This window comes from Papilio polytes, unplaced genomic scaffold, assembly GCF_000836215.1.
Source record: "Papilio polytes unplaced genomic scaffold, Ppol_1.0 DF823923.1, whole genome shotgun sequence".
Taxonomy (NCBI): domain Eukaryota; kingdom Metazoa; phylum Arthropoda; class Insecta; order Lepidoptera; family Papilionidae; genus Papilio; species Papilio polytes.
This window is the reverse complement of record NW_013525281.1, coordinates 4,822,247-4,847,334: the sequence shown is the minus strand read 5'-3', so window position 1 is coordinate 4,847,334 and position 25,088 is coordinate 4,822,247. Positions and strand designations below refer to the sequence as shown.

General features: G+C 35.6%; 1 protein-coding gene across 1 annotated transcript; it reads left to right on the top strand.

Moving 5' to 3' along the window:
- The first annotated feature begins 6 nt into the window (after positions 1-6).
- Positions 7-24,770, top strand: LOC106102374 (guanine nucleotide-binding protein G(o) subunit alpha). The gene is made up of 6 exons (XM_013281826.1): positions 7-62; positions 3,855-4,015; positions 19,107-19,235; positions 19,406-19,535; positions 20,066-20,219; positions 21,057-24,770. Exons 1-6 carry the CDS (start codon positions 21-23, stop codon positions 21,242-21,244), a joined length of 804 nt encoding a protein of 267 aa, XP_013137280.1. The 5' UTR covers positions 7-20; the 3' UTR covers positions 21,245-24,770.
- The last annotated feature ends 318 nt before the right edge of the window (positions 24,771-25,088 follow it).

The window sequence follows — 25,088 nt, the reverse complement described above, 5'->3', positions numbered from 1 at the left end:
TCGTCGCCATCTTGCGCGCCATGCCCAACCTGGGCATCACCTACGCCAACAAGGATCGGGAGGTATTACACATTTATACCGTATGTCCATCTCTGCCTTCCCTTCTGGGTAACGGGCATAAGTTATGTTATTAATGTTTTGTGCAATTTAATGCAGCTGCAATTCGCGTTTAAGACTAACATTTGTAGGTGCAGTTGCAATAACGTTGGATTTGGACTTCTGTTGCACTGAATATATTCCATCTATTCAGGCCCAAAGCTCGGTCTTGTATTAAAAAATTATAATCTCATCTTACTAATAATATAAAAGCGAAAGTTTAGATGGATGGATGGATGTTTGTTAGAGTTTGTAGCTTAAACAACTGAAAGGATCGAAATTTTGCATAGTAAAGGATAGTGTGGAAGAACACAAAGGCTACTCGATTTTGATTTATTTATTTCACGCGGATGAAGTCGCGGGCGAAACCTAGTATAACAATAATGGTAAAAGATGTTTGAACATCGTGAATAATGGCTACATGTTAAAAATAAGTAAACATTTAAAAACGTACACATTAATTGTTTAGAGCCCTCGATAACATACTTAAATCAGAGTTCCTCATTATAATTAGATCATGTTGGTTGTAAAAATGAAAATCTTTGCCCAATTTAAAAATACTTCATTATACAGTTTATAGTGCGGTAGTTAACAAGTGGTGGACTCGATACTAATTTGAGTATCAAAGCTCGTACGTTCCAGTTGCGCAAGCCATAACTGCTTCGATTACGAGGCGGCAGTGTTCTATAAATAATGTTTGGTCGTCGGAAAAAAATCATTTACGTTATACGGTGGTGAAAGACTTCCGAGTACTTAAATTTTGTATGCAAAGATTAATGTTTTATGCAATCGCTTTTTAGCAAGCAACCAAATTCCAGCATCCAGTAATTTAAAGTTCGCGTGAGTTTAAATTTTGTTAACGATTATTATCTAATAATTAATTACAAATAATCTCTAGATATACATTGTCTTTGATTCAACTAAGCCGTAAGGCAATATTATCTATTAATAGTCAATATCATCTTTTTACTTAATCTTTTAAGTATTAGTACTTTAATCCAAATGATATTTAATCTTATCGAATAAATTAATTTTGTGTAAATCTATCTTCAGTATATACATTTAAAAATACACATATTTCGTAGTGTAATTTGTATTAATTTCATATTATTTAAATATAAACATTTCTCTACGTCTTCGATTAAACTCGTGCGTCTTAAATTTGTTGAAATAAATGCTATATTTATGAAATATATCGAACGTCTCCAATTAAATTTGTAATGCTGATTACAATAATTAAATGCTTCGAATTGAAGCAATACATGATTTTTTATCGCATTCATGTGTGTTTAATATTCATGAAAGTTTATATGAAGTTAACCCGTCAATTTGCACTAAAACATACTGGCAGTTATAATTGGTTACACGTTGTATTTATGATTAAAAACATTAATAACTATTAATGTCTTTCAATGTGCCATTTCGGTGCTGCGTTTATTCAATTTAGTCAAGTATAATTTTAATATGTAGGGTTATTTATGTATACAGACTTAAATATGAATTTCTTATATTTCCGTCTCTTATGTCTATGAAATCCAAATCATTTGATTTGTCTACCCAATAAAATGCCCAGTATTTCCATAGTTCAAGTTAGTAATATCGTGTTTCGGAATAGGTAGCCCACTACAAAAATCACTGCTTTCTCCTCATACCGATCTGAATGTTCGTGATGTTTGTCCAATATCGATGGAAAATATTTGCCGCAAGTTGATCGATGCTGAGTATTTCTTATTCATGAAAGTGTTTCGATGCATATTCAGAGCGGCCTTGTTCGCGGCTTATTGCATTATTTGTTCTTTGCATTCATTATGCATACAGTTGCGCACTGTTAGCATAGGGCCAATTTGCCGCAGTCTTTTAATTTCCTTCATTGTTATAATGCTGAACTTTGGAAAATGTTTCGTGTTTGATTTTACAATAATTTTCTTTATATTACGCTTATTACTTGCGTTTTGAATACAATAAAGTTACAATTATGCAGCATCATTTGCAACAAGAATCAGATAAACTAAAGTACATAATGGCGTTCAAATTAATACACATTTTAAGTCAACTAATGTTCACTAAGGAACTTTTAATGTATATTTAGCATGAAAAATGTAAACTAAGATAATGTAGGAGTTACCATCTCAAAAATGGGATATGTAAAGTATGGAATTAACTTGAAACGACTAAAGCTACGAGAATCTTTGAGATAGTGTAGACGTGCAAAGCCTTAAAGATGATTGATTTAATAACGGAACAAGCCCATATGTTGCACGAAGAATTTTAAAATTTTTCCGCTTTTGGCAAATCTCCAGTGTCTCGTGGGATAACCTTTATCCACATAATTCATTCTATTCGTTTGACAACAATTCAATGTGAATGTGGAGGGGTACACCGGTAGAGGTTGACCTAGAAAGAGATGGATGGATTGCGTGAAAGGTGACATGATCAAGAAGGGAGCGATGACTGAGATGACGGATGATAGAGTTATTTAAAGGACGAAAACCCTGTGCGCCGACACTACGGAAGTAGGATAAGGCAGGGAAGATCGGATGATGAACAATTCATAGGTGTAAAGTTTTTGTTTTATAAGCGTGATTGTTGGTTTTAGTTTTACCTTGGTATTTTAACTGATTAATTATTAAAATACTTATTTATGTTTATAGGTGGTATCTTACAACAGATTGAGGTAAATGATTTTTGGATTTTATGGTATCGTACGGCTAAATCGATCGCTATCCGCTAGTCATATTTATTTTTGAATCTAAGAATCTTCCGGATTTTTGCATAGTATTTGCTATTACTTTCAACTTTATAACTACTATTTTATATAATATAAAAATTTAATTAACACTCTACAGTTCTAACAGTCACGTGGCTGTCTCGGGTTCGATACGTAACAAAAAAGCCTCGTGAAATATTGTAATTAAATGTTTTGTCACGCAGCGTGCTCAAAGGAGCCGTTACTCTCGGAAGTTTTAGTTCTTCCTAACCACACTAATAGAAATATCACGATTTAGTAAGACAAATACAGTAGAACCTCGATAAGTTAAAGTCCAAGGGAAACACAAAATGTTTTAAGTTACCGAGGTTTGAGTTATCGAGGTTCTACTGTATAATCATTCGACAAGAAAAATGTATAACCATGTTGTGTTATACAAGTATGTACTATATACGTTATTATTACTGCTGTTCATTTTTTGCTTAGTAATACACAATACAATGCTAGTTTTTGTATAGTAAAATAATAATAGACAAGAAAGGGAGAAAGTGTTGTCTGGCTACTTGTAGAATCTTGATTCACAAACCTAAACTTAGAATTATATGAATACGTCTGTATCTCTATGAATAGTACTGGTAATTATCAATAGACAAATGTTTATTCTCTTGTTATTGAAGCTAAATAGATCGTCTATAATTGTATAATTTTAGCTTTTGACTACAACATAGAATTAGATTGCTATAATCAAATCTACGTTAGTACAACTAAATGCCTAAATATACCTCGACGTCTCGGCAACTTATTGTTTTCAATAAAGCATAATTATGTATCGTTAATGTTCGCAACACTGTTGATTATGATTGAAGAATTTGTACTAAAATGTTCGTGATATTCGATCTATAAGTGATTTTTTTAATAATTTCGTTTGTGTTAGCACATGGCTCCGCAGAACACCGAGGGGCTCGGAACCTACCCTATTTAAACGGTGACTAGGCCCTATTCAATTATTGTCAGCCTTTGTTACATTTTTAATATGATATTATTATTACAGAGCGACGGCAAGATGGTGTTCGACGTGATTCAGCGTATGGAGGACACGGAGCCTTTCAGCGAGGAGTTGCTGGCGGCGATGAAGCGGCTGTGGGCTGATGCCGGGGTGCAGGAGTGCTTCGGCCGCTCCAACGAGTACCAGCTCAACGACTCTGCTAAATAGTAAGTCATTATTTTATAAACAATTAGGATTAGTTCCCACTTCACACTCGAGTTATACTGTCCTTTTATAGTCGCAGTCACGTTTTTCGAAGGCTTCACATATCAGCTGATCAAAATCCCGTTGGTAGTAGACAAATTGAATCATAGAGAGAGCTCATGTTATCTGTGTTTGTATAGTTAAAATATTTCATAACATTTTAAAGATGGTTTAAAGTTAGATAACGTGGAAAAATATGCAGTTTTATCGTAAGAATTTACATGTTTTCCATCCTTATGAACGAGATAACGCCCGGTTTCTTAAAACAGAACAATTTTGTTTTAGATAATATAACTTGGTTTTTAGTTAAATTAAACGGACTAATCTTATTATCGGATTGTTTAGGTATTTAATTTTAATATTTGATAAAAATTGAGCTCAACTATGACGATTATATCTTGTTTTATGTAATATTTTTATCATAGATAACTAAGTAACACATTTACAATGAAATTTATTTCTACGTAGAAAACTTGATACATTTTCCTTTGCCTTAGATAAATTTTAAATCCTAGAAACTATTACATAGTATGCATAACTTTGGCATAACAATATAGTTTAAAGATATCAATTATAACAGAATGAATACAATTCTATGCAATAAGAGTAATGTGTAAACACGGTATGTTATTGTCGGCGCAGTAATGTAAACTGCAATGGCTCGTTAGGTATGTACGTCGGTGTCACACTGTATGTCAGTTCTCCGTAGCGCCATCTTACTGAGTACTCGTGGAACATCTGGAACAAATACAATATTTTACTTCATTGTATGCGTCAATAACTTTTTATTGTACAAATTGCTGAACTATTTTACAGAAGGAATACAAGATATTGCAACAGATCCTTTTCTCTAAAATTGCAGATTAAAAATCTCTTTTAAAAAAATGTGTTTTGTAGCTTGTAACTTTCAGAAGTGATATCAGATAATTAATCAATAAATGGAATTGTGAGATTTTTTTGGATTAATAATTAATATATAAAATGACAGTTCTAGTCGTCCTAACTTAGGGTATGCATCGAGCCCTCAGTAAGGACGTATAGTGAGCTAGTGATGATGATTTGAATTTACCTTAGCCAATAATAATTGCAGTTCAGCTTCCGCGAACCTCTTTCCTATACACATGCGCCTACCAAATCCAAAGGGAAGTGAGGCGAAGGGATGAATGCCGACCTCCTTTTGTTTTTCCCATATTGACTTTGCTTGACAATGGTCTGGCCCTTGCTTCATGTCCCCAGAGTTGTGTAATGATTCTCCTTTCATTCCGTAATTCAACACTGCCTTATTACCGCAGTTTGATCTTTCGATATCCTCCCTTAGCCATCTCTCGGGGACGTATTCTTGTGGCGATGGGAAATATTTTTCGTCGTTCGATAAAATGTAGTGCGGGAATACAATGTGTGACTGGAAAAAAATGTTTTAAATGTACATGACAGAAATGGAAGCAAAATCCATGTCAACTAAATGTAAATTTCTAAAAATGTATAATGTATATTATAAGTAAAAGATATGTCTTTGATAATACATACCCCTTTAGGGACTTCATAACCGGAAATTACGGCGTCAGATTGAATGCATCGACCGTTTCCTAATATTACTGGTTTTATTCTGCAACAGATAATTTATAAGACAAATTTATTATAAAATTTGATATTATTTTGTTTTATATTAACTCAATGTTGCTATAAGGAAAATTACTTCGTATTATTTATACTGAAATGTATGATTAATTATTTGCTTTTGATCACTACGACAGAGTTTTCAGTTAGTACGATTATTACGCTTTTCTAACCAAGTTACTGTTTATTTGAAATGAAATATTCCATCTCTTTGAAAAATATTAGTGGTATGTTCTTAACTGTCAATACTGAGGAAAGAACAATAGTAATTGTATTTCGCGGGGTGGTTACTGGGTGGATACTTTTAAGTTATTCTCGTAAGTTACCTCTACCGCGCACTTACATAAAAACATTGTTTATGCCATCTCTTCTTTTTGTACAGCAGTGTATTTAATAATACATCTATTAATTTAAATTATTCCTTATAGTCCTCCTGTATTGAGTCGATCTCTTATTTACTATTATTAAAAGTTATTATAAATAATCATTTAGCAAATGTTTAACTTCCTATTTCACACGATTATTACGAGTGCGCACTCAGAATCGCTCCGGCTGGCCTTATTGGAAACGAATGACGAAACCTGTGCACTTCTTAGTACATTTATAATATAATACTGTACAAAGTTATCAATTTCCCAATACCACAGTAACCACACTGCAACCAGATCTGACGCTACACTTTGTTATAAAAACAAAGAAAAATAACTAATACGACATAAGAGTTGGGTGAATGGTAATTTAATATTAGTTTGGAAGTTGCTCTTATAAGAATAAGTTGTGGTAATTATTTGCTAATTTGTCTTTTTCATATTGGAATTACATAAAAATACTGTAAATCTAAAGTAAAGCTAATCTCTTTGTACATAGGATTAATAATTAATAGATACACGTCTAAATATTGTTGATACAATTTGTATTCAATGTAGATTGTTTTAAAATTCACAAGAAGTCACTATATGATAAATATCACACATCTAAGTGTTTTTATGTAGAGTAATGTGTAAACATTACTACGTTACTTTTATTATTCATCCATTCTATTTACGGGTCAGTAATGGTATTTCCTTAAAAAGTGATTAGAATCTAGGCTGATTGACAAAATTAGCATTCACTATTACACGAAACAAATTAAAAATTAAATTTACCTTAATGCCTCTTTAATACAAGCTCGTAAATACGGCAACTGATCCAAGTCTTTACTTGTCATTTCCCTGGTGGTAACCAGATGGGTGTCGAGTTCCTCTTGCAACCTCTTCTGTACCCTCTCATTTGTAGCTAACAAATAAATAGTACTAGCTGCCGCCGCTGCGGTCGTATCAACACCAACTAACAATAAATCTAATGCCAGTATTGTGGCAACTTTTCTACCATAAGTTTCAGCAATGTGAGCACAAATGCCCTTGTCAGTCAGTCTTTTTAAACATAACGATCTGAAAGAGTCCAGTGCGTTTATATAAGTCTTGTATGCGGTGGTAGGGTAGAGACGCCACAGAGGAGCGGACAGTTCTAGTTCAGGTACGCTGTGGAAGAAGCCGTGGATACTCCTGATAATATCTTGAGCTTCGGTGTCGTTGTCTTGGAAACATCCCAGCCTCGTGCCGAGAGCCCATGCACCGACCGCTTGAAGAATAGTTTATCTTTAGAGTATGATGGTAACAGCTTCAATGAATAAATAATGTGTTTTCCTAATTTATGACAGTTGTATCTGATGTACATTTTAGTTTGAACGGAATTATTTTTTGCTACAGTCTCGGGCCCATTTTGATATAAATGTAGGTAAAGTTTGTGAGTGTTAAAAATACTAATAATAATATTACTTACATTCAAGAGCCCATTTGTAGAGTTCTGTAAGAAAGTCCTCCGGTAATTCATGATTTTCATCGAGAATGTTTTCTATTCTGTAAAAAGGGAATTTTTGTTTCGTCTTTGTATACAAGCAATGAAAGTTATAAAAATATGTTCATAAGATACATCAAATGATAATTATGTGAAAAGGCAAATATTGACTATGTTCTAATGTTAGTTTTGTAATACACGTTATATGTATTCTTTATAAACAATACAACTAAGAAAACGAACAAGTTTAGCTGCGGACCTTTCTTATGACAAATGTATTTGTTCAAATATTTGTTGTATTACAAATATTATGTATTCACTCGTAAGTATTACATGTTAATATTTGTTAATAGATTAGCTGTTATTAAAAAATAACGATAGTATGAACAGAATAAGGATGTTATTTTTTTTTCGTTGTTTTTATTCTGCACCAAATGACTAATAAAAAATTCTTTTTACTTGTAATTAGTTCAGAACAGTATTCTTTTATGCATTCTTTTGTAACATGGAAATTCAACAACATTCTAATTGTAACAGTACTTTTAAATTTGCGTTATCTCATTAAACAGGTGGTAAATGCTATACGAGAGCTTTAGTCAAATTGCAACGTAGCGTTTTCATTGAACGGTCTCTGTTGTTTCCCGGCGTGAGTCAGACCAACAAACAAACGCAGACTGTCGGCAACGGGATGTATTCGTTAAGCCGAGATTCTCAACTCAGCTTGTTGAACCCTGACTATAATGCATAACCTCAATTTGTTAGTTTTCGTCTCTTTTAATTTACTAAGTGGAGATAGGGCATGGATTTTGTATAACATGACATTTGGCTTAGTTTATTAATAGATAGCTTCTCAATTTCGAACGATTAAAGATTTTTTTATAGAATTAATCATTTCATGTAAGGCAATAGTTGTACTTTTATACTAATTTTCATTAAGAAGTTCTGATATGTTAAATTATGCATTTCACTATATCAGCTGCCGATATAACTGATATGTTATTATTTATACATTGCATAACTAAATCGCATTCCTCACCTCGGGCCGTAGGAACGATAATACAATCATTAATTATACACTGAACTCTGTAACCAGGAGTCTTGTTATTTTATAAGCGAATTCATGTAATACAGAGAACGTTTTTAATAGATTCATTTTTATGGGTAATAATTCAACACTTCATAAATTTATACTGGTAGTAATTTAGAGAACTGAACGACACAAGAATTAATAAATATCGAAAATAACTCACCTACAAATAAAATCTTCAGCTACGTAATGTAAAGAGGGTACCGCGGCTCTCGCGGCTTCAGGAGCAGCCAGGGCCTTTGACACTTTGGACCTAAACCTCGACCACGGCATGCCATGTCTAAAATTAAAATTTATTAATTTCTTGATACGCAACAAGGTCTTGTTTCCATGACTAATTGTAGAGTATGGTATAATTGTAACGTCCACAACAAGGGATGGATAAGTTAAATTGTAAATATAAACTTTGTGGAGGGGGTCAACTTACACTCCGATAAGTCCTGGTTCTTCACCAAAGAATTCCTTCCGTAAAACTTGCTTATAATGCTTGAGGCACGGCGCGACAGCCCGATGAGGCATCGTATCCTCCCTCCTGTATATCCTCGCCGTTTCATCCGCACAGAACGGGAACACCAAGTCTGGATGGCCGAACAATTTGGCCACTTTAGCAGCTCCACACGATCCCGCGAGATTCTTCAAGTACCATAAAGTCTTGTCCAAATTGAACGTCTCCCAGGGTTTCTGCCCTAGGGCGAAACGCCACGAGTTGCCCAGGAGCGGTAACGGCCTAGGGCCGGGCATCATGGTGAAGCGTCGCGTGTTCATCGCGCCACAAGAACTAATGTCAGCAACAACTGGTGTTTTGGCCTGCAGTGGGGAGACCCGCCTCGATTACGTGAGGCTTTTCAGCGTACCGTTTCGTAACACTATATGCACATAAACATTAAGTTAGTAAAAACCAGAATTTCAAGACAAAGCCGATCTATAACGTGAAACATGTTTGAATTAATAACTCTTTAAGACACAATGTGCCTTCAATTACGTCGATTTAGATCTCAATGATATATATTTAACATAATTTTTCAAAAATTCGACCTTATAACAGACAGAAATCCTATTGGAATGACACTGTCAGTATTCTTTCACAAATTTTAAAACTCTCTGAAATTTGTAAAGCACGTGTAATGGTATTTCAACACTACTTAACGCGCCGGTGTTAATACCAAAAAACGCCAGTCATGGCTAAAAGAATGAAATCTCTTTATGTAATTTTCGACTGATACTGTGTAGTCAGTATATGCTCATATCTGAAGTGTCTGAAAAGGAACTATTGTGCAACCTCTGTTTTGTAATTAGCTGTGATTGTCTAACTCTTTAGACGTTGAAAGACAATTCGCCCTGGGGAAACAGTAAATAGGTGGTCATATCCTATTCACTGTATCAAAATATCGACATGATAAAAGTGCATGTCTCTAGTTTTGCATCTATGTGCGGGGCGATAAGCTGTTTAGTACGTGTTAAGTGTACAATGGCAATAGCGTGCGCGTGCAGATGACGTCACAGCGCCAAACGATCCCGTCCCTCGCGGAAGCGGGAGCGCGATTGGTTCGTCCGGTCGCCGCACTGTTTGCACACCTTCCGCAATCACGATGTTTAAGCTAGTTCTCACATTTGTCACAATATGTTGTTGTTCTATGTCTGTCATTGTTTGTAATGTCAATTGTAAGTGCACGTATCGGAACTAGAGATGAATCTAGAAAATTCTGTGTGTCGTATATTGCAGGACTTATTTAGCATTCCAAAGAAACTGGAAAGATGTTGATTATGCAGCAGAACTTCGTTCAATGTTTACTAAGGGAGTCCCATAATGTAAATTTACAGTGTAACATTTATATTAAGGTACAGATTAAATGGTCGAGTAGAAATCAGTTGAATTTGGCATTGTCTAAAAGTGAAGTCCATTATAACTCAATAACCCAAGACGAGCCCTTCTTGATGTAGCGGATTCTTGAGGAAGCGATAGTAAACTCTAAAAAGTCCAAAGTATCCCGTTTGCGATTTATTTCTGGTAACCTTATTAGGGTGGTCGGTGTGGACATGTGTCAGTATGCCAGCACCGTGACCCAGTACGCAACGTGTTAGCGAAGAAATTTACACGTGTTAGTTACACGCCTGGAAAATTGACAAAGTGCGAATCGCTAATGAACACCTTCATTTGCCATTGTGTAATTGTACGTGGGATGTATCTAAACTATGGAAATATACAATAAATTGTACTAATCTATGTTTGTAACACTTTTTTTGTAAGTCGTCTAAAATTTAAATCAATACTTGTTTTAACCTAAGCTTAATATTACATTTTGAACCTAAAATCGCTCAGTTAAGCAATTTTCGTTTTAATTAAACTCTGTCCAATTCTATTTGTAAGATAACTCCTGGCTCAGATAATTTTGCCTGCAAATCTGTCTGTTATGAATTTATGTATAATACAAAGGCGAGGATTATACTGGCTATGTGTGAACCAGCAGTAACCTGATAAGATGTCTTGTTCGTTTTGTATTTGTATGGTGGCCGACGCCTCGGATGTTCGTTGGCTTACAAGGAGCTTATTGTACCTCATACTACTGCAACTTTGTGTGTCAAGACAAGCTGTTAGTCTCAGAGTTTTGTGAGGGAAATGAAAAAGTTAAAGAAGCAATGACATATCCATCTCTATAATGTTTACAACCTAGATTTGAGTAATTATTGTGTCTATATTCTGGTCAGAAGGATACGAGTGAGTGATTAAGAATTCCCCGTAAAGGAAATGTTCATAGGTTAATAATTGATAGAAGAATACAGAGTATCTCCAGAAACCTAAATAAAATAACAATGTATTGTAGTAGTATATGTAGTAATTGTGTTCTTTTTATATACGATTGGTTCAATAGGCTATGTAGCTCAACTTGCTACTGCGTAATCCATATAACATGCCATGCATGACACATCATTAGAAATACAAAGCTCCTCGGGTCATGGGTCCAGAAAATTACCCAGCTATTGTCGTGCAATTGCTTACATGTTCTGTGTTATGCAGTTACCCGTATGTGTGTCGCTATGTTACAAATTGCCATGTTTATTAACCAAAAAGTTGGGAAATACGGTCTAATATAATTTCTTATGATTATGTATTTATTTTAAACGTGAATTAAATTATGTTTATTGTAATTTTTTTGATCTTAATTATCTAAACTAAACAATTTATCAGACTAATATATTTGAGTTTCTTAGGGCCTGTTCCTGATAGACTCAGATACCTTAAAAATGACGTCACTGTCAGATAAGCTAACAAAATCCGATATTTCCATCTCATGTTTTACACGTTGGATTGTTATCAGATAATTTTCAATTTGGTGGTACAGGCCCTTAGAATGTTTAACATAATCTGTCTTTTGAAAACAGTGAGTAAAATCAGTAAGCCAATCCTTTGTGCGAAGAATTGAAGTCAATGAACTTATGCAGTTACATACATTATTGTTGATGATATAAAAACAAACTGCCCACTTAATACCACTTCTCTAATTATATCTCGATATTGCATCGGTGATGGGCGAAGTGGATGCAGATGCGTTCCGACAAACTGAGGTCCTGACCTCACTTGAGATCGAGTTTATTGTGTTCATTCTTTGCTCACTATGAATGAATGATGCCAACGCTCTCTTCTATTGTGCTAAATTCTCATGGTTTTGTAACTATTTATCATGTAAATTAGATGTACGTCAACTCTTTAGAGCAGAGTTTCTCAAACTTCCTTTCATATAGACCACTTTCAAATGTTTTGATTCGAAGTGATTATTATAATGTCAACTCGAATAACTCTTGTTTCAACAATTTAACAGATTATAAAATGTTTACGGGTAAATCGATTATATAGCTGATAAAATAACATCAAACTTGAAAGGTAATAAATATTTCGAGATGTTGGCAACACTGCCATCTCTCTGACACCAGTTGAGTTAAAGTTAAATGCTTGACGATTTGCACTGGTTCTTGTAGAGCGATATTTTAATGGATTTGGACTTCGGCCAGGAAACTGCGCCGTAAACAATGATATACTGCAAAATGTCAACGCATATGAAAGTATGTGTTCGTAAAAATAAGATAATAGGAACACCCAAATAGTCGTAATGATATAGATTTTTATTGTACTGAATATTTTAAACTTTTCCCCTGTGATGTTTAACTTTAATCTGATTTCTTGTTTTATTTCGTTTTGACCCGAATTTATGCTAAATGCCAACTCCTTTAGTAATTCCAAGAATATTAAGAAAGTTACTTATCGCTACGTTTTTGTGCGTGTTTTCTTCTAACTAATTANNTTTTTGATAACTAGCCACTGTATAAAAATTGTAGCGTGTATTTTACAGACTGTATTAGAGTTTAGATGAGGTCTCCAAATGCCCTGACCCAAATTTATAGGAGTGAATTTGAAAGAACTAGCCGTCGGGGTTGCGTCAGATTCATATACCAGTAGTAATAGACCAAGAAAGACAAAATATATTTTTCTAAAGCCTCATTTAGAGCATTCTAAACATACCAAACATATTACAAAAATAGAAGTCTTGAATTAGCAGTATTCGTAAATATTTATTGCAGTTTTATGTTTTAATCGACATAACTATCAATGTCGCAAGTTTAGTAAAGCTTGCATTGTATATTAAAAATCTAGAATGAATTTAGCCTGTGACTTCGACTATTTGTAGGAGTCAAAATTTTGCGACACATTATTGAGTCAAATGCAATCGAAACGGCTCCGCGCAAGTGAAGTGGGTATCGGACACGGCGGGGCACGCAGCCGCACCGCGGCGGCCGGGCGGCGGTCCTACTGCGGCGGCGCGACGCTCTATCGATCGCGCCGACCTGTTGCCGGGCGCCGCCGCTGCCGCTGCCGTACCGATCATATAACGTAACTTTACGCCCCGGATGTACAGGGATAGACAGATATTGAAAATATTTTAATAACACAACCTTGACAATGACTTCCTCGCTTTCCATATCAGTTATGAATAATTCACATCGATATCATGAATCTTCTTGTTAAATGTAAAAAATAGTTTCCAATACAATAAGAATGGTCACGATAGCTTTGCATACAAGAATTAAATTGTTGAAATATGAATTACAATTCTGTTTCTTTACAAAAGTTTCATGTTTGTTATAATAATATTACATTTTTAATGATGTGCCACTCCAATATCATTATTCCAGAATTCTATTCCTAGTCGATAAACTTGTGTAGTATGTCAAGTAATAAATATAGCCCTTATCCTAACGATTCCTCGGTTCTCGGAAGTTCGCCCGCACCGCCTCACACCGCCTCACCCCGAACATGTTTTGCGTACAAAGCGGTATTGACCGAGAGGGGAAAATCGATACAGTTAGATCAGACGAACAGCCATAGTCTACATTGGTTTACATAAGTTTCCTGATACTGTCGATTAAGTCAATATTTATTTATTTAGTTGCAAGTACCTTTTTATTCCCACTGCAATTACAATAATGTACATATTTACAGTAGTTTCATTGCGGAAAAAAAATTATAGGAATAGTAGAGTAGTTTGACTTGAGATTTTCGCTCTGAAAAATCCCTAAGGAAATGATGAGACCGAGAGAGAATGAATTTTGTGAAATCTCAGCAATGCGCAAAAACTCTGTGGCTTGGCTTTATATTTTATGTAGATGGAACTCGAATCGTTTTTATCCATTTTATTTTCAGCATCTTGCAGAGACTATTATAGTTGACTAGATCGGACATATAAAGAATGTTTAATTTTAATTTCAATTGTTTATCTGATAGAGACATTTGGGCTAATAATTTAATGATCGGAATGTAATCCATTTTGTGCTCACCCGTTTCACGTTGACAGCACCTTGACGTCAGCAAAACATTTTTTTTTATCTCGGATCTTAAAACATTCATCGCCCTACGTCGTATAATTGAGTGGTTTTTCAACGCAGAAATAACGTAAATTCCGATAGGTTTTTATGTTACTTCTGTTTTTATAAGAGTCTATCGTCTACATCGGCCTGGTTACTTGTTTTTGACTCGCAAATATCCAGCTCGTCTCTATGTAGACTTGAATAATTCATAAACTCCACACATCCGTACAGAAACACTTGTTTTTGTTTCCGAGTCAAAGACAGGGGACTATCGAATTTGAATTCGTTTACCTTGCAGAAACATGGCATCTTAATATAGATTTGTTTTGTCTGTGATACTCAGAAACGATAATTGATGTTCAATAGTAAACATTTCATAAGATACGTATACTAATGGGATGTCTCAGTGACCGATATTGGGTGCCGCAGCAATTTTTACTTATTTACCACTTGTAAAACCTCGAACGAGTTTTGTTAAGTTGCATATTATAGTTTCTTATGAAGAAGCGATCTCGTGTCGCGAATGTGCGATGTTCACTTGGCGCGCTGAGAGCCCTCGACGCCGCGTCTCGGCTAAACAAGCCCCCATTGTGCACTTGTACCTGGTGAAAATAAAAACTCACTCTAACTTCAATTTATAAAACAAACTGTGAAAGTATTTAATTTTATCGTTAGTGTTTACTTAACTGGAATAGGAAACAACAATAGAAAACATTAATTAAATGTCTAAAAAAGTTCTGTAGTATTGTTTTGATAATGTTGGTATCGAGTTTTGTATCTCTTATGATATGTGTCATTTTGTGTGTTCGAAAGTATGGTTTCAAATCATTTTTTCAATAATATCCTAACGACTTCTAGTTCAGTCATTTTTAGATCTTTTGCTTTATACACTGTAAATTATAAATTCCAAAGTTTTATGAAAGACTTCTATATATATGTACATATTTATTGAAGAAGAAATCACTTGAGTAGGAAAATGAATAAGAAATATGTTTCCTCGAATCCGCCATTGCCCACGTAAATAAAACACTATCTATCATAACTCTCTCATTTTAGTGGAAAACTGACGATGCTGCAGAAATTTTATTATTTTCGATTATAAAGTTCACATATTTCCTTATCCATGATTTTTTCAAACCTACAACAGATAGCTGCGTTCATAAGGTTTTTTTTTAAGCAATGATGACCATTTTATAATCAATACGAAACTAACAATCCTTGAATAAACCATATAGTTCTACCATTGTCTATGTAAATTCTATATTCTGCAGATTTTTCAAAAATCCCAAGTTTTACACTTCAGCGTTTGTGAACGGCAAGGCAAAATGGATTATTAAAATTTAATAAAGACAACGCTTTACAGCTTAAAACGTTGCTATATTAATATAGCCTTTCATGATGTCGCTACGACGACGTAGCACTATATTAAAAACACTACTTTCAAAATTAAAAGCTTATGCATTTAAAACAGTTACATCAGCCGCAAAGTTTTAATTAACGAGCAAATATTGAAACGTAAAACTAGAGGTGGATTGCTTTTCACCACCACGACTGGGAACTGACTGGTCCATTTTGTATGTGCAATAAGTTTACCATTAATACTGGTGCAGCCGACTGCTTGGTACATTACTCGTTATATACCATTCATTCAGTGGAAAAAAGGTTTAAAATGAATAACTAGAGTGCGTCACTGGATTTCCCCTGCGCCGCGCACTCTGATTCATTACATAGCACGAAACGCTGAGAGCCTTACATAACTGCGAGCCGTGAAATATATTGCCCCCGCAGTTCCAATCAACTTTTTACTGTGGCTTTTCAAATGTTGGAATACGCGATGAAAATGTAACTAGCTGAGGACCGAACTTTACTTCACATTGAATACTTTTCGCTGGTATATTGCCGTTTTTTCAGATAAGTCAACTTTGGTGAATTTAAATTTAACGAAATTTGAATTTATTCCATTGTGACAGACCTTTTTCTAGTCAGCTAGGATTGGATTGGATGTCTATATCTCGCGACTATAAGCAGTGAAGATACAAAATTAAGATTGTGCATGAAACTACAAGACAAAATAAAATGACGTAAAACAATTAACATAACATTAACCACTTGTAGCACGAGGAGTAATCCTTCGGTTTCCTAAGTGCTTACAATATCGCATCGGACGACGCTGGCGCATCGCCAGACACTTGTCTGGTGATACACCCTCTTAATGCTGCAAGTCTTGACATTTAAAACCCTAACCTTAGAGGATAAATAAATTTAGAGAGCACATTTGACTAAACTATCGTATAATTGTTTAGTCGCGTTTTGATTTCTATGAGCGTATACGGGTGCGCAAACTACTCAATTTTTAGTTGTGCAACAGTTGAATTGGCTTCGAAAATTGACAATCGCACAGTTTGGGATAGTTTAGTCAAAGTTGTTCGCCCACTCTTACGTAATATACGTGTCTACAGTAACTGTTAAAGTTCGATGTTTAACATGACAGATTGACAAGCAAAGACAGTATCAAAGAACAGTGATAAATTATTGATCTAGCAGCAAACGTGTCTAAAGGCTTGTTTGAAATCGGAATCCGGTATTAAAAGGTATTTTCGATCGCCAATTAACACACTTGCAGTCGATAAAAGATGCAATTATTCCGGTACCTGTTGCCTGCAATGGAATTGTTGCGGGCACTCGTCCAACAAGTTCTTTGGAAGATGCCAGTTTCATAATAGTGGTAATAATGTTATATGTGTTATTCAGTCTTCGATATTGTACATTTTGAAGTTTTTAACACTTTGGCAGTGTTGCTTTGGTTACTAGTGACATTTAGACGCAGTCATCATATTTTTGTTGTTTCTGATTGTGTTGTAATGTTGTCAAGGATTAAATGTTATTTTATTTTATTGTATCATTCTCGTGAAAGTAAAATTCTATTACTTCTAATGCCAGCTCATACTTCTCTATAGTTGTGCTCGAGCATACTTCAGATTAGGGATGATTAGACTTATGGAATCACGCTAGTCCAATGCGAATTGACATAGGTTTTTCACAGATATATGTGCGGTTACAGTATTTTCCTAGTGATAATATTATGGTTAAGGAATCTTAATCACACTAGTGTTTGTAGAGTAGTACACATTCCGCACAGTTTTTTCCTACTATAAAAAGTCATAGTGTGCATACTCCATCGAACCTGCAACTCATTTAGGTCAACTTGTACCGGTGCAGGCCTACACTGGCCTCCACGCGAACCATTCAAAATCAATATGGAAAATTGCATCTTGTACTGTGTGAATTAGTTACAAATTATAAATTAATACGCAATGTTACATAAAAAAAACATCTATAGTTTTTGCTGGATATTTTATGTTTAAAAAAAAGTTAAGTTTTTAATTCGAACCAAAAATATTTTAATAGACCTCGTAGTCTTCAGACTATTTTTTAAAAAATTAAAATACGTTAATAAAAATAAAATAATTCAAGTAACGCATGTCTTATAATGACCTGTTGTGAACTCTTAATTGTAAAGGACGTTTTTTCAAAAGCGCCTTTTAAATATCTCGTTTATGGTCGTGTAACAAATTGGTCGATCACTTATGCTAGTGTACATGAGTATCGCTGTAAGGGCGTTCTCGTTACTGTTTCCTTATAAGACTTCGATAAGCATACGATTGCAGTTTTATCAAATATGTCTCCTTGCGAACACATACTGGTAACTAGTTACTTGTAGAGTAAATTAAATTAAAGTACACATATATTTATCTAAATTATATGCAACAAATTAAGTGGTTTAACGGATTGGGAGAATATTCGCATTTTTACATCAGAATGCCCATTGTCTCTTTTTGTTTCTTTTTATCATTATGCATATGACAATTTGATTGTCATTTGATTGGAATCCGGAATCTTTTTGTCTATTAGTACACCTAAAAAGGCGATGCAGTGTCTATACCATATACGTAGACCCTGTTGCCACGTTTCCATAAAGAATGCAGCAAAGACGTAGTTTGAGTCATGCGCTTTGATGTTTTATATTAACTGTAATTAATTGTCCTTGCCCACCAATTGTCCTTGATACGCTGAGGTCAAAGATTACGTCACAATTAATTCAATACAACTCTAGACCACAAAAGTAAAGAGAACGTATGTACTAGTTTACAGGACGTATTTACACGTATATATTGGAATATTTTGTTAGAAGAGTTAAATGGATTGCAGAATCACAATCGTCAAGAAAGGGGTTATTTCATAATTAAAGTGGATTCTAATCCAATCCCTACCTCTATGATCTCTGCCAACGTCATTAAGTTATATAGTATTTAGTTTTTTTTATATTGATAAATTGCATTAGTAGGTTGATGCTGAGTGACGTTGCAGCGATAACTTTTTCTCCTTCAACTGTGTTTGCAAAACATTCGACTGTTATCACAGATATAAAACGATGACTGCCAAATATGCCTTTTATGTATGTTTAAAATAAACTCGCAAATTAAGTGCAAAAAGAGTGTTCTATGAAGTAAATTTTATTAAAAAAAAATAGTAAAATACACAGCAACAAGCTGTAATTTCTTAATCTATTTATTCGATTTCTAATTTAATTATCTATGTCAAAAATATGTCTTGTTTTAAATTCGATATTGTACGATGTACCTCTTTCTCTCCAGCTTCCTCGACGACTTGGACCGGTTAGGCGCCAGGGACTACCAGCCCACCGAGCAGGACATCCTCAGGACCAGGGTCAAAACCACCGGAATCGTTGAAGTTCATTTCTCCTTCAAAAATCTTAATTTCAAGTGAGTAACATTTACGAGGACTTGCCTCACACGTATTTGATATAAAAGAAATGAACTTTAGTAGCTGTCTTTCACGACTATTTTTTTTTTAAGACTAAGAGGCATGGCAACTTCCTTATTATACAAGTGTGGCGACAATGGAAACTCACCGATATGTTGCATTGTTCCAGATTGTTCGACGTGGGCGGGCAGCGGTCCGAGAGAAAGAAATGGATCCACTGCTTCGAGGACGTGACCGCGATCATATTCTGTGTGGCCATGTCCGAGTACGACCAGGTGCTGCATGAAGATGAGACGACGGTATGTGAGATTGAACATTACAAAGTAATCTTTAAAAAAAAATTGATAACTAAAGATAGTTACGGAGTTTTTTGTGCAGTTTTCAACTTTATTTTATCCTCCAATATGAGAATTATCTACTAAAAAAGGTTTTTTTTACACTTTAATAAGAGCATTAGGTCGTCATTCGTTAATATATATAAGATTTAATTCATTTTTTCTATAAATATATAATATTTTACAATAAAGTGACTAATTTATCCTGTTAGTGTATTATATCCATTATTAGCTAATTCACTACATGTTACTGTAATAAATTTACCTGGTAAATGCAAATACACACATGGTTACATCTTTCCTACCACAATTAAATTTTATCATCATTTTTGGTTATTATTTTCAGCGTATGAATTATTTTAATTTAGTAGTACGTCTTTCGTTTCTGAAACTGACAGATTGTACCAACTCGCCCAAGAACAGCAACCTCTTAACATTTATGTTACTTATCCTGTTATTTTGATTTATTCTTACAATTGTTTTATCGTTTTCAGAACCGTATGCAGGAGAGTTTGAAGCTGTTCGACTCTATCTGCAACAACAAGTGGTTCACGGACACCAGCATCATCTTGTTCCTCAACAAGAAGGATCTCTTCGAGGAGAAGATACGCAAGTCGCCGCTCACCATCTGCTTCCCGGAGTACTCGGGTAACTTACATTATTATGATATTCTAACTTATTCTAATCCCTTTGCGTGGTGCAAGGGATTGGAACAAGTTGCCGGAGTTTGTTATTACGTCCAAATAAAACGTGGCCTTCAAAAGAAGAGTAAACGGAGTAATTTAGTAGGCTAGCGGGTGCCATCTTTCGACTGCGCTAGCTTAACAATCTTTAAAAAAAATCTAACAATATTTTGTAGATGAAGTATCACTTTATGTCAATCGCCATTAACTTTAAACCGTATTATACTTTATATTAGTAAAGTTTTTAGAAATAATTGCATGACTAATATGTAACATCGTTTGTATTTAAAATTGTGAGCAATATGCTAATATAATTTAATAATTTTTATAATATTGGAATTGTCCCTATACCTGTATTTTAAGATTCTTCGAATGACACGAGATTAAGCAATTTGGATACCTTCGGATATAAATTGCTGACGTGAATTGATTCAGAAATAGATTATTATCTGTGTAATGTTCACACGTCACGCGATGGCTGTTAAACTGATTTATACAAAAAAATCGAGATCCTAGTGGGCAGAAAGTAAAGCTGTCATGGTATGGAAATATTCACGAAACAATTTAATAGTTAGACAATATTAACTTTTAGAATACAACTATAAATTCACATCTTTTAACATAGTATAAGTGTTTAACAGGTATAATTTTTGAAGTTAGAATTTAAATGTAGTTTTTTATAAATAACTTTGTTTACCACGGCGATAAAAGTTAATCGGCAAAGAAATGAATACCACAAATTTCCATCATGAAATAAACAAATGAAATAGTATGTTTAAACGATTTCTTCGTAAATTACCAGGAGCTCAGGAGTACGGCGAGGCGGCGGCGTACATCCAGGCGCAGTTCGAGGCCAAGAACAAGTCCACCACGAAGGAGATCTACTGCCACATGACGTGCGCCACCGACACCAACAACATACAGTTCGTGTTCGACGCCGTCACTGACGTCATCATCGCCAACAACCTGCGCGGCTGCGGCCTCTACTAGACCTCACACCTCACACCTCACACGCCTCACACCTCACACCCGCAGGGGCTATTCCAACCTCACACGACATCACACAAATCTTGTGTATCTTGCTTCCTAATGCCGTTCTATCTAAAAACATTACAATAATACTTGTGTACGGCATTAGAAAAGCATATTAGAATTGACGAGATCATAGTGTTCTACTTCGAAATGTTTGTCGTTCTGTTTGACAATAGCCCCGTGGCGGTGCGACCGTGAATACTGTACTTGGTGACGCCAACAGTGTTGCAATTATCGTATTTTCTTTAAAAAACAAACTGGTAACTGAATATTTATCATAGAAATTAAGTCAGTAAAATAGTGGTGGTATTTGGGGAGTATTAATCAAAGATCAATGATTTTTGTTATATTGGATTTTTTTTTTGAATTCGTAAAATCATGAAGGCGTTCTCGTGGTCGTGCCGGCGTCGTGAGTTTGATGGAGACTCGTCTTTCCAGTTGTAGGTAAGGTTGGTGTCAGTTGGCGGTTGTGTGACGCTGAGCCTGTTCATGTATTTTGTATGGGAAGTGCTTACACCGGCCACCGCCGATGTGCAGCCGCGGCTTCCACGCATCCTCTGTTCCAGTGCGGCCTCGCGACCGAAACATCGCTACTAGATCCATTACGTGACCGCTTTGTTTAAACCCCCAACTAAAACGTCTTTTTGATATACGCTTAGTCTTGAATTCGTATGATTTTTATAAATCTTGTTTGACGATATCTTGATCATTATGAAAGCTTCGGCATCTGTTACGTCAGCTCATATGTTTGCGGTAAAGTTCGTACAAACTTGATATTTCAAGATCAATATTCTGAGTTTTTTTATTGTAATGTACCTTTTTTTAAATAATGTTTGCGATCAGCGGATTCTAGATAATTCATATTCAATTCTAAATTTCGGTGCTAGGCGTTTTGAATTAGTTTTGTCTATCTGTGATCTAGTTGCGACGCTTCGGGTCGGACACGTCGCGCCGCGTTCGGTTCGCGAGTGAGCCGCGAGCGACGGTTCGACACGATCGTGGGCGGTTCTGTTCGGGAGCGATCGGAGGTTCGATTCGTCGGTTCGGCGAGCGCGGCGCGAGGTCGCGGCAGTAGCAATGTGCTTATATACTCACTCTCTTACGGACCAAACACAGAAAGGAACCAATATTAGCGCAGAACTCAGTAGTGCAAATCTCGGGTACGTCACGGGCCTACTTTACTGATGCAGAATATCATTCCATTGTTAGGTATTATCACTTATGAGAACATTATTTTTGTAAACTTTTGAATGCACAACTGTACCCGCTATGTCGGATTAAGGAGATCATTTATTTTGCATACCTTGCAACCTTTACTGTACTGTCCCCCTCCCCCTCGCCCCTCCCCCGCCCCCCGATCCCACGATAACTATACGTTTTAAGTTAAGCCTCATGTTAAGCACAAAATGATTAATTACTTGTAAGAGCATGGATTCGTTATGCCATATATACTATCTTTAATATTTTTGTGTTCATATTTTTTCTATATCACTTTACAATAACCTTAGGTGTAGCCATAAGATGTACTATTGTATTGTATTCAACAACCTTGTTTGATATTTATTTGACGTAGCGAGTTCGTGTCGCCATTTGACACGGCACTCTTTGATTTTATATTTAAGTGAAGTAACCAATGTTTGTATCGATGTTATCTTGTATCGTGCTGTCTGCAGACTGCGTGTCTGTCTGTCAGTCTGTCTGTCTGTCTGTGTGTCTCGCCGCGCCACGCCGCGCCACGCCGCGCCACGCCGTAGGTTCTACTGACATCAGATGTAAGATATGTGAGTATATAAACTTTGTATACACTCGCGATTTTGGCGTAATCAACACTATACATATATATACTGTATAACATAATTTATTAATAATAATAAAATAAAAATCTTACTTTTAAGCATTAGGGCAGTAATTGTATCAATAACATTAATGAATAATGCAATTAGACGGTAACCTTTACTATTGTCATAGTTAGGTCATTTATTTTCATCTTATGTTTATGATGTATGTAAAAAGTGATTACTTAAATGAAAATGTAACGCCTACAGAGCGCGGGCCGCAAACATGTTGCGAAACTCCAACATAGGCCAATAATACAACTGTCGTCGGCGGCCCGCGGCCCGCGGCCCGAGCGACGCTCGCTTCTTGCTAGGTAGGTTTTTTACTGTTATGTAACAATATGTGTATGTAAAATCGAACTAATTATATTATTAGCGCAGTTCTACTCCCGACCGGGGATACATTAAGCTTCACTATACTTTAAAACTTTCCGAGGCGGAGTTAGGACTCGAGTGGTCTCGCTGAGTGTCCGTCGGCGATTAGTTAGGTTCCAGAATATTCCTCATATTGCATTTAAGGGCGACCTTTTGTACTAAGCGAAAGTAGATCGGAACTTTGTCAAGGGACATTTCACAGTTCCACGTCGAGTGGCATTTGTGTAGCCGGCTACCCCTCGAGCGCGTAAACTTAATGTATTTTAATATGTTTCTCCGCAGTTGGACTTTAACTCGTATTGCTTAATTATTTCGAATGAATGGGATGTAAATTTTGTACACTGCCGCATTATTTATTCGCTCCAATCACCTTTAGTTTATAAGAGTGGTGACTGTCAGGACCGCGACACGACGCCCGCCGACGCTCGCGGGCGACCCTCCCGGTGATAGTCTCGACGCTCAAAACTACCCATTGATTTGTGAGTGACGTGGTTTGTGCAAAAGCTTCTTTTTTGAAGACTGAAATGTTGCGGCTCAAATGTTCTCGTGCTTTATTAGATTCGCCCCGGGGGTAGGTTATCGGAGTGTGTTTTATAAATTAGCGTTAGTGAAGGCGGCGTAGATCAGCTTAGTATCGGTAAGTAACGGCGTCGGAACACTACCCCCGGCTTCAAGTTAGCGACGTTCAATTGTATTTCTTTGGACATTGTATAAGCTGAATTTGTCACAATTGTGTCGATTTAATGACGTCATCACCATGCTTCATTCGTATTTGCCAAAGTTAATACTAACCTCACTATTTATACCTTACTATATGTACTTCGATGGCTAATTGATGTGTGAGAAGCGCGGTATGGGGAGCTCGCCGCCGCGCCGTGCGCCGCGCCGCGCCGGGCGGCGATGGCGGCGTGGCGTCACTCGTAGCGCGGCGGCCGCTCGCTCCGCGCGGTTCCCGTTTGAACAAACGTTTAAGAAAGTAAAATTTTTAGTCACTAGTGGGTAATTTTTGAATGTGATTCAATCTTATCTTTATTTTTCTATATCGAGTGACATCTTTAACTTTATTTGTATTATGTTCCAACTTATATTTTGTAATGCATTTACTGAAAGCGAAATATTTAACCAACGATGTAATTAAAACAATATTTTTCTCTTTTTTGTATCTCGTCTGCACTGGAATTTTTTATTGAATTTACTATAAATGTACTTTTAAGTGTATAATTTTAAATAATTACTGAAAATGATTATATTCTAATTTTTATGTTCAAATAAAATAATTTAGTTTTATTTTTACCCTTCCCTTTTCCCAAATTTCTTATAACTTTGAATATTAAGCGATTATGATGTAGCTTAGAGGTAGAGTAAGAGAGGCAAAGGTGCTAAATAAAAATAATTACTATGCCACTTAGATGCTAAAGTGAAAAAAGAATTTGATGTATGCACTTTCCACGGTGGGGGCAGCATTGTCAGGTTTTTAAAAATTCAATAAAAAGCTGCCGCACTGAAATACTGATGCGTCAGCTACGCGACATCTGTCTCTGATCACGGATAAATCTTATTTTCTCGATTTGTATAAAAAGGGTGTCCACACG